General features: G+C 46.9%; 1 protein-coding gene across 1 annotated transcript; it reads left to right on the forward strand.

Moving 5' to 3' along the window:
• Positions 1–6,099: 6,099 nt before the first annotated feature.
• LOC149744442 (uncharacterized) lies at positions 6,100–7,260 on the forward strand. The gene is given in 2 exon segments (XM_089903551.1): positions 6,100–7,025; positions 7,027–7,260. Coding segments are annotated over 2 exon segments (1,098 nt in total). The 5' UTR covers positions 6,100–6,161.
• The last annotated feature ends 3,018 nt before the right edge of the window (positions 7,261–10,278 follow it).

The raw sequence follows: 10,278 nt of genomic DNA on the forward strand, positions 1-10,278 counted from the left end.
GGAGAACTGAGCACTGTAGGTGCTGAGAACTTGGCGTTTCTGAAGTGCTATGATTATGTACCCTATCACTTCCAGAAATGGTCTTTGAAAGGCTGCCAGCTTTTTAGGGAGGCTTATGACAGGGTTTTTAGTTAAACTATTGTGGCTTGTGGGCACGGCACAGAATTGGGAGAGCTGGAGCCTCAGTTCTAAACCTCATACTAAAAATAAAGAGCTTTATGACCCTGGGAAAGGCAGTCAGCTTTTCTGAACCTCTTTATCATTTATAAAATTAAGAACTTCAAACTAGATACCTAGGATTCTTTCCTGGTCTAAGATTTGATGTGTTTCTCTCTGAGTCAAAGCATCAACTAATGGAGAAAGTTAGAACTAATGTTCTAACATGGCACCCCAGGTTGGGGGGTGGATAATAAAATATTTATTTATACCACTCTTTCATGAGTAGATATAGTAAAAGCTGATGCAAAACCTACCAGTAGAGCCTCTTCTTTCTTCACGTTTGGGATATTTGTAAATAGCAACAATAAGTCCCATAAAGTGTTCGTAGAAATAAATAAAATTCATATTCATTACTCCTAAATATCAGTAATGATATCGCGGTGAAAATTTCAAATCAATCTTTGAGGGGAAATGAATAACTTATGTATAATATATTCATTATCTTAAGTAGCATTATTTCTATTGGATGGTTCATGTACTAATAAGGCAAAAGAAAGAAACTTTTGCTCCATGAAAAGTGATAAAATAAAAATAGTATTTGATCTCAACAACTGCCTTCAATAATCTGCAAAATGATGATAATGATTCTTTCTTTATATCACTGTATTGTGTTATATAATATAGTCAATATTAATGTTAATAATAACATTAATATTCATCATCTCATCGTCCCCAAGGAGGGTACCAGGGAAGTCGTAGTAACACTGATACCTTTATTTCTAGTTTATTAGCTGACATGGTGATGATGACAGGCCCCTACCTTGCTATCCACGTTCCCCCTCCAGTGTGCTATGTAATGGCTGGGAATTTCCACCACGGGGCTGCCACACATGAACTCGGGCTGCTATGCTGCTTCTGTCTTCTTTCTTAGGAGGCGCTGCGATGAGAACACAGCTCCGTTACCTCTAAGTGCAGTGACATCGCCGCTGCTGTCTTGTTCCCCCTTAGATCCTTCAGGACACGTCTGCAGTGGTCCTTCCTCCCAGAAATGGAAAGTGGTCTTCCCCTTCACATAGCCTTTTTACTTTTTCACCTGAGTTTTAAAGCAACATGCGTGGCGTGGTGCCTTTAAGTGTTATAACATTCTTCGTCAAAATGGCCACTTCAGCTTTTACTGTGGTTCTGTCCCTATAAGCATGAGCCTTTGTTCTGAGCTGGAGCCTGGGGAACACGTCCCATAGTGCCCTCTGTTTTCCATCCTCCTCTTTCCTCTGTTTCTTCCCCAGGTTCCTCCTTTCTCCTTCAGAAAACACACACACACTCTCTCTCTCTCTCTAACCCATCAGAAAACATCATTAACTCATACAAACAGATGGGCCAGATGATGGGAGAGATAGGATCGCCAGCCCAGACCAGCAATCACAGCTGACTCACTGACTCAACTGAATCACAGTCTAAACAAATAGTGATATAAGATTGGTGCACACCAGAGAATCGCCGTTTGAATTTTATGACCAGGTCAGAAATAAGTATCTTACAGCCTGTTACAGAAAAGCACGTTTAAACAGTCAGAGTCCTAAGTTTTTCTGGACCTTATGTCTGCTCCAAGACAGGCGGCTAAGCAAGCGAGGATTCTTTGGGAGACTGCAAATTCGGGATACCACAACCAGGAGAACAGTTGTTTCATGATTTATGGCCGAAGGTGTGCATTCTACATGCTATTGGTCAGTGATGATAAAGTAGGTATCAGTGCCTCTGAGGATTTCCTGTTGCCCCTTCAAGAGCCACCATTTAGAAGCATCTAATCAGGTATAAAGTGCTGGGGGTGAGAAAACCTTTTCAGGTTGCCACTGCACTTTGGACTTCCTCTTCAGATTTTCTAAACTAGTAAAAATACTATTTCACATCTACCTGCATAATTTTGTCTGTCTGTTCTTTCCCCACTTGAGCACATAAAATATTCCCAGGTAACATGATGACAACTGTTCTGATCGCTCATTTTTCTGTTGGTTCCAAATGACCAGTGAGACTAATTAAGTCCTCAAGGAAACACTCACCTTTACTGTCAATAGGTGGTCATCTTAACTAGTAAGGATAAGTAAATAGGGCCAGTCTCTAATAACCAAGGAGGCAATCCATATTTCCTTTTCAAAACTGGGATGGGGAAAATTTGTGATGGAGGGGACACTGAATATTTGAATATAATGCTTAAATGTGTTTACACATGTTTATATTATCATTATGCCATGTATCCTGAAGTTAATAAATCTAAAGTTTTTGGCAGTGGTTCTCAAAGTGTGGGCTCTCCAGCAGCAGTGGCATCAGTAGCACCTGGGAACTTATTAGAAATGCATATTCTTAGGCCCTACCCCCAGACCTTCTGCAACAGAAACTTTGGGATGGGACTGGCAATCGGTGCATTTTGATGCACAAGTGAGTCTGGTGCAGGGTTTAAGTACCCTGGTTTTAGGATGTTTCCAAGAATGAGCCTTTTTCTTTTTGTCTTTTTAAAACAGTGTGGACCAATTAAATTGTCCCTTTTCTGAAGAGCATGTAATCACACTGAACAATTGTTCATACATTTCTCAAGTATATGTTAATCATATTAGAAATGTTCTCCCCCTTTCATTCAAAAGGGAAACATCTTTTTAACATTTGGGAGCACCTGAACAGGAAGACTCCAATACAAAAACAGCAAGGAAATATACGTGCAAATGGTTCTCACCTATGCTTAGAAAAGATCCACAAGAGTTACCCCTTAACACTACTTAGCTGAGAGAGGAGTAGAAGAGAATGTGGGAGTGAGGTAAAGGCATAAAAAAATACAGAAAAAGGGCATTAAAAAAACATATGAAGCAGCTTAGGTTTCATCATAGATAAAACGCTTGGTGAAGTCCTAAGAGGGGTATCTGAGCCTGTAAGCCAGTGCTTTAAATGTTATTGTTTTCACTTCCTGGACTTCCATCTCCGTGACAGGGTGGGTAGTATTGGGGTAACGTGTGGGAAGCACGTTACCACATCAGTCCTGATTAATCAGCTGACATTTATTGAGTGTTTACTATATTCCCCCCCAGTTGGGTTAAAACGGGAATGCTGGAAACACCGTCTCGGCTTTTTAACAAGCTTTTACTAGTTGAAGAGATGGGAGTCAAACGGAAACACTTGGGCACAATAAAATAACATGTTCAAAAATGAGGCACAACACAGATTGCAAATGCAGGGGGGCTGCAAATGCTGGGGTCACTCTGAGTGTCTAGTGTTTAAGAAGGAAGGCTATAGGGGGCAGGTGGACCTCAAAGGATGCTTACTATCTGTAGTGGATTGTAGAAATGGCCTCAGTTCTTCTTCCCGAACTTCTGCCCCTTGGCAATGCAAGTTTCCAGCTCCTCACATTGGGAGCACTCCTGTAATTCGCCTTGTAACACTGGCAGTGGTGACGTGCCAGTTCTGAGCCTAGGCCTCAAGACACCTTGCATGCTTCTGGCCACTCTCTTGGAACCTGTCCAGCCGCCATGAACAAGCCCAGGTTAAGCCTGTTGAAAGGAAAGAGACCACATCCATTAAGAGATGAGCTGTCTCAGCTGAGGCTATCTGAGACTAGTCAGCGCCCAGCAGCACCATCAGTGAGCCCAGTCAAAATCGCCGCTCCAGGGGCTTCCCTGGTGACGCAGTGGTTGAGAGTCCGCCTGCCGATGCAGGGGACACAGGTTCGTGCCCCAGTCCGGGAAGATCCCATATGCCGCGGAGCGGCTGGTCCCGTGAGCCATGGCCGCTGAGCCTGTGCGTCTGGAGCCTGTGCTCCGCAACGGAAGAGGCCACAGCAGTGAGAGGCCCGCGTACCACAAAGAAAAAAAAAAAAAAAAAAATTTACCGATCCACAGAATCCTGGGCTGTGTGAATCAATATTGTCTTAGGCCAACAAATTTTGGACTGGTTTGTCATACAGCAGTAGATAGCTGATACAAGGTCTGAAAGGTGGAGAGGAAGGTAGAAAGCATTCTAGGCTGGAGTTGCAACTCCAGACAGGTTGAGAGTCAGAAAGGTGTGAGGTCAGGTCAAAGAAGAGTGAAGACACCAGTAGGACTGGATGTCTGACCACTTTCTTCCAATAAGTCAGGAGCATGAGCATTTAAGAGAACATATACTGGAAGTCAGACCTGCACTATTACAACTCTTGCAGCGCACCATCAAGCCCTAAGAAATAGGAATGCCCACATGCTGAAACACACAGTGAGCTTCAGTACCCCATCTGTCCAAGATGTACTTTGAGAGAGTAAGGCATTGTTTTCTAGCCAACTATATTATGCCAAGGGGGAAAAAAGAAAAGATCTTTGTGGCCTACAATCTGCTTTTACTTTTTATATAGAGAAGTCTAAAGTTTATGTGACTTACTTTCAAGAAACTGCTAGAGGCAACTTCACAGAATCCCAGAGTAAAGGATATTATGTAGCTAGAGTGCGTTTAAAATCTTAAATTCTCACAACGTGCATCTAGTAGGCCACTGAATAACACACAGCTTCGACTCAATTTTATTAGATCATTGAATTTATTTTTTACCATAAAAAGCACAAGAGAAATAGTTTCCTTTAAATGCTAAAAATGTGTTCTTTCTGTTGATTGGTACTTGCCGGGACAGAACATCCCTGGGAGATGACGGATTCTTGTTTCAAAAGCAGCTTCTTAAATTTGGCGGGACAGCGGTGGAGGGTTCCGAGGGGGATGGGATGAGTTAGGGTGGGGCGGGTGTGATATTCAGATGGAACAATATTTAACCTACAGCCCCTCATGCCTGGGATCCTTTGTACCAGCAGGCACGGAGGCGTCCTTCGTTTCATTCAGTTATTTTTTTTTTTTAAAAGCGGAGTAGTTGACGAAGTGCCAGAAACTTTATACCAAATGGCCTTATTGAGCCACTATTTTATTCAAGCAATGCTCAGATCAGCAGTACCCCACAGGTCAGAAAATCACGGCGAACGGGGAATTTCCACAGCAGAAAAGGCAAGGGTAATCAAGCCTGAAGCGTCCCACGAGGGGAGCCGTGGAAGAGGCAGCAAACCTGAAGAGCTCCTTGTGTGTGGCGTTAGCAGGGGAGCGAGCGAGATAGAAAGTTGTTCTAATTGCAGCCTTTCTCCTGCGAACGTGTTGCTCCCTTTGGACTCTCCGGTAACCAGTTCACCCAAAACTTTTCTGCCACGAGACCCCGCATCTCCCGCGTGCTCCCTTCCTGCGCCGGCTAACAGGCCCCCGGTCAAAGAAGCGTCACCTCTCAGACCCCGGGAAATCTCCGCAGCCCCCTCAGACTGCAGCCTGGTCGCCGCCCGGCCTCCCAGTGCAGCAATCGGGGCGACGGAGAGGGAGGCGGCGCGCAGGCCAGGGAAGACCCGGGAGGACCGACTCGCGGGCCGGGCTCGGGCATCAGCATGGGGAAGGGAGGCGCGGGCCGAGCTCGCCCCACAGGTAAACAGGCCGGCGAGGCGCAGGGCGCTGCCGCCGCGGCCGCCCAGCGATTTCCAGGCACGCAACTCCGCCTCCAGGGATCTCTCCCTCGCGCGCTCGCCCCGCCGCCCGCTCGCAGCCTCAGCAGCCGCCGCAGCATCACTTCACACAAAGGACTGTTCCCCGCCGAGCAGCACCTCCACGTCCTCCTCCGGTGACGGCAGCCCCGACAGCCGGGCTCGGGCGCGACGGCGGCGCGGGGAGGACCTGTCACTCCCAGCAACCGCGGCGGCGGCTTTTTTTTTTTTCTATTTTGCTTAAAAAAACATTTTTTTTTTTTTTTGCCCTTATACTCCTTGGCCTTTCTGTGGTTCCACCCACCTCTTCTCTCCCTTCCTCCTCCTCCTCCCGTAAACAACTCTCTCACAGCTCCCGCCAATAAATAAATTAGGAGGAGGGTAAGGGGGAGGGGTGCGGGGGGAGGAGGGGAGAGGAAAAGGGAGGCAGCGCGAGAGAGCGAGGCAGAGTCCGAACCGACAGCCAGGAGCCCGCACGCACCTCGCACCATGAGATGGCGACGCGCCCCGCGCCGCTCCGAGAGGACCGGACCCCGGGCCCCGCGCCCCGGCCCTGCCGCCCGCTCGCCGCCGCCGCTGCCGCCGCTGCTGCTGCTGCTGCTGCTGCTGCTGTGGACCGCGGCCCTGGCGCCGGGGGCGGCCGCCGGCGACGAGGCGGCTCCCGCGGGGGCCTCGGTGTGCTACGCGTCCCCGCCCAGCGTGGGCTCGGTGCAGGAGCTGGCTCAGCGCGCCGCGGTGGTGATAGAGGGAAAGGTGCACGCACCGCGGCGGCAGCAGGGGGCACTCGACAGGAAGGCAGCGGCGGCGGCGGCGGCGGGCGAGGCAGGGGCGTGGGGAGGCGAGCGCCAGCCGTCAGCCGCCGGCCCGGGAGCGCTGCCCGCCGCCAACCGGACCGTGCACCCGTGGCCCACGGGCCCCGCGCGCAGCGCCGCCGAGCCCGGAGACGAGGCGCCCTATCTGGTGAAGGTGCACCAGGTGTGGGCGGTGAAAGCCGGGGGCTTGAAGAAGGACTCACTGCTCACCGTGCGCCTGGGCGCCTGGGGCCACCCCGCGTTCCCCTCCTGCGGGCGGCTCAAGGAGGACAGCAGGTATATCTTCTTCATGGAGCCCGATGCCAACAGCAGCGGCCGTGCGCCTGCCGCCTTCCGAGCATCCTTCCCCCCTCTCGAGACGGGCCGGAACCTCAAGAAGGAAGTCAGCCGGGTGCTGTGCAAGCGGTGCGGTAAGTTCCTCGCCTCGCGGGGCGCGCTCGGGCGGGGCGGGGAGGGCGCACTCCCGGGGCGCGGCGGGCGCCGGGCTTCGACGGCTTCCGGGCGGACGCGGTCTGAGCGGTGGAGTTTCGGGTTTGGAAGCCTCTGGGCGATCCTCAGAGGAGGAGGGTTCGCGGATTGGATTCCACGGGCAGCGCCTTCTCCAGTGTCCCGGTTTCGAGGCATTGTCATTGGTGAAAGCCCAAGTTTGGTCCTCGGTTGGGGCCGCCTCAAACTTTTTAATTCCTTGGGGTTTCGTTCGCCAAGTAGAATGGAAATGGGCCGGCTGCTTTCTTGCGCGTGCCTTCTTGAACTCTTTCGTTAGGAGTTGCTGTTAAGGGCAGCCGTGTGGGGCTTTTCCTCTGAAGGAGGAAAGGTGAGTCGGACAGGACTGTAAAGTCTTCCCATCACTTCGAGTCCGGAGTGTAGACTTGGTCAGGGGTTTGTGTCTATGGAGAGTCCAACAAGAAAAGGACAGAGCACTGCGATTGCCCTTGCGATGTGGCAGAGTTTTTGGCGAACTCATTGTCCGAACAGACAGGTGCAGTCTGCACCTTGTGAAAATGTGTATGTGAGAAGTATATAAAGTTGGGTGTTTTCTTTTTGCTGACATCATGTCAAGAATTTTTGTTTTCATAGTATTTTCGTTTGGAGTATGCTTTGGCACGTCAGGGCATCAGAACAGATGAGTGTCATTATGGAGCTTCACATGTAGGCCCTTAAGGAGAATTTCGGAAGATAAGTTTAGCAATCGTGTTTCAAAGACCTTTCCCGATTTTACCACTGCAAAGGGTTCTTCCCAGGTCTCCTTAGTATTATCAGGTCCGAGAAATCAGCTGATAATCTGATTACATTTCTGAAGTAGCATTACGTTTATGCCATTCACAAAGTAATTTCTAGGTTCTAAATATTTGTGTAATTTCCTGATGATCATGTAATCACTAAAACATAGAGGGGTTTCTTCTCAAACCAAAAATTAACATGATTACACATCACAGATTCTAACATGAATAATAGATTTTCCCCTGGTCTTGATGTATCCGTCTGATAGATGGTTGGGTTAATTGAATTTTTACAAAACTCAGCACCATGCCATGCTCAGTCCGCCTGTGATGTACAGTGCGTCAGCTGTTTTCAATTCGTATCAGGTGATGGTTATTTAAATTTCTGATGAGCATTTCTGATGCTTGTAGCCTGCGGTTAATTAATGCCTAACGATTTGGTTTTGATGTCAGGGAAGAGCATTGCTTATCCTCCATTGCCTTATTTTCACAATGCACTTTGTGCGCCAGAGACCTGTTAAGATTGCACCACTCTGTGGCCGGAAGCTGTTCTCAAACAGTGGTGCTGAAGAAAGCTGAGTGATGTTGGGATTCCCCGGGTCTGGCTGATAGATGTCACTATAAAACATGGGAAACTCTGCTGGGAGCTGTCTTATTAGGAAACACAAAAGCTCCTCACCATTGAACTGCATCGTATGTTATTCTGTTAGAGAATCTGAAACAAAACATTTTAAGCCACGCTGTCATCCCATTTTCACGTGTTTTATTGTATGCCGTTCAGGAAGGATTTTGCTTTTACCCACAAATGAGTTGTGGATCATTTACTGCACATGGTGGAAGTTAATATAAAGGGGATGGTAGTTGGCAGTGATGCCTAGGATGGGGGGTGGAGTGTTGTTAGATAAGCCATGGTGTTAGTTACGCCTTCTAACTAGAAGGAGATGTCAGTTTTCAGGGGTAAACTTCTTATAAGGGTCCAGAGGACGCTTGGAAATGGAAAATTCATGTTGTCTGGAGAAATACTATTTTCGTGCTTCTAAGCCGAAAAAGCTTCACTAAAGGTAGTCTTGCCTTTTTGTTTGCCAGTCAAAGGAAATACATAGTTGTAAGTTGTGGCATGCTAAACAAAGCAGGGTTGTTTTTTTAAATGGACTGGAAATCTCCTGCGTGTAATGTAGTAGATTAAGAAATCATGAAGTTACTGCTTCAGGTTTGTGTAATTATTGTGTATGTTTGGTGATTTTAGGGTTACGTACTTTAAATTACGATACCGCGTGAAACTTTAATAGGTTTAGCTAAAGACTAACTGAAATCGTGCTCAAAGTTTCTCTTGGGTTTTTACGAACATAGTAGTTATTGTGACATTGTAGGCTATAAGTAAATAGTATAAGCTGTTTTATATAAGGAAACTCAGTAAGTCCATACTTGGAATATGGGGTGTAAAAGTGTGTATGTGTGTGAAAACTTGTGAATTCTTCCAGTTGTGTGGTCTGGTTTAACAGTGCCATTCAGAACTTACCAGGCAAAGGAACACAAATTGGACAAAAAAAAAAATGTACAGAGAGAATAGGGACTGATTTGTCGTGGTTGAGCTGCTTCTGTGTGCTTCTGGTCAGGAGATTTCAGGGAGAGTGATGGAGCAGAGGGTTCTTATCTAACCACACGAAGCTGCCCTGGGGGCGTGATGGTTGTTCCTGCCTGAGCCCTGATGCTAGGCTGGAGAGGGGATATAGCCAAGTCATTTTGTGATATCATACCCAGGGCAACAGTTTCCAGCTCTCCTTTGCTCAGCTGCAGTGTTGTTTCCTACAAGTTGCTTCCTAGTGTAGAAACTACACGTGCAACAGATTAGCCTTAGGGTTGAGCTAATGGAAGTCTAACCTGAATTATTTTTTCTCTCCTCCCCGTCCCCTCTCCCCATCTAAGAGAAACTCCTGAGTAGAGTCTGTATAAAAAGAAGCTCTCCTCTGAACAATGGACTTTTGGAAACAAAAACTGTAGTGTATTTTAGGTGACAACACAGAATCTCATAGCTTGTTTGCTTTATGTTTGAGGTTTGTGTGAACTACACTTCCTTTACAGTTAAATTCTTCCCAGTCTTTGCTTTCTCTCTTGCTCACTACACAGGCTAAGACATTTCTAGGTTTTATATTTATTGGAATGGAGAATAATTTGCTGTGCAATTAAATTGCCATTATTCAAACAAATCATTGTTTGATGTACTACACTTCTAGTTTTCAAAGCATTGTGGTTATACTAGGCTGTAACTGATTCCCAAAAAGGAGTAAAAATACTGATGTTGAATAACATCTATAATTGGGCCATGCAAGATTTGTACATCAGTTGTGTTCCTACAAGCCAATCTAAATATTCAGTATATTATATCATATTGGAATGTGTAATAATGCAAACATGTTTGTCAAATATTTATGATCAACGTCTTTCTTTTTCTCATGTCCTCAATAACTATTTAATAAAGTGTGCTGACCTTATGGTGTTATGAAAATGACAGAAATGCTGCAGGGATTTTCCAGCCAACTATTGAAGAGAATTATTCTTAATAAAAGCTGTATT

Source organism: Delphinapterus leucas, chromosome 21 (genome assembly GCF_059928025.1).
Source record: "Delphinapterus leucas isolate spDelLeu-1000000601 "Yukka" chromosome 21, BTC_Dleu_Yukka2, whole genome shotgun sequence".
Taxonomy (NCBI): Eukaryota; Metazoa; Chordata; class Mammalia; order Artiodactyla; family Monodontidae; genus Delphinapterus; species Delphinapterus leucas.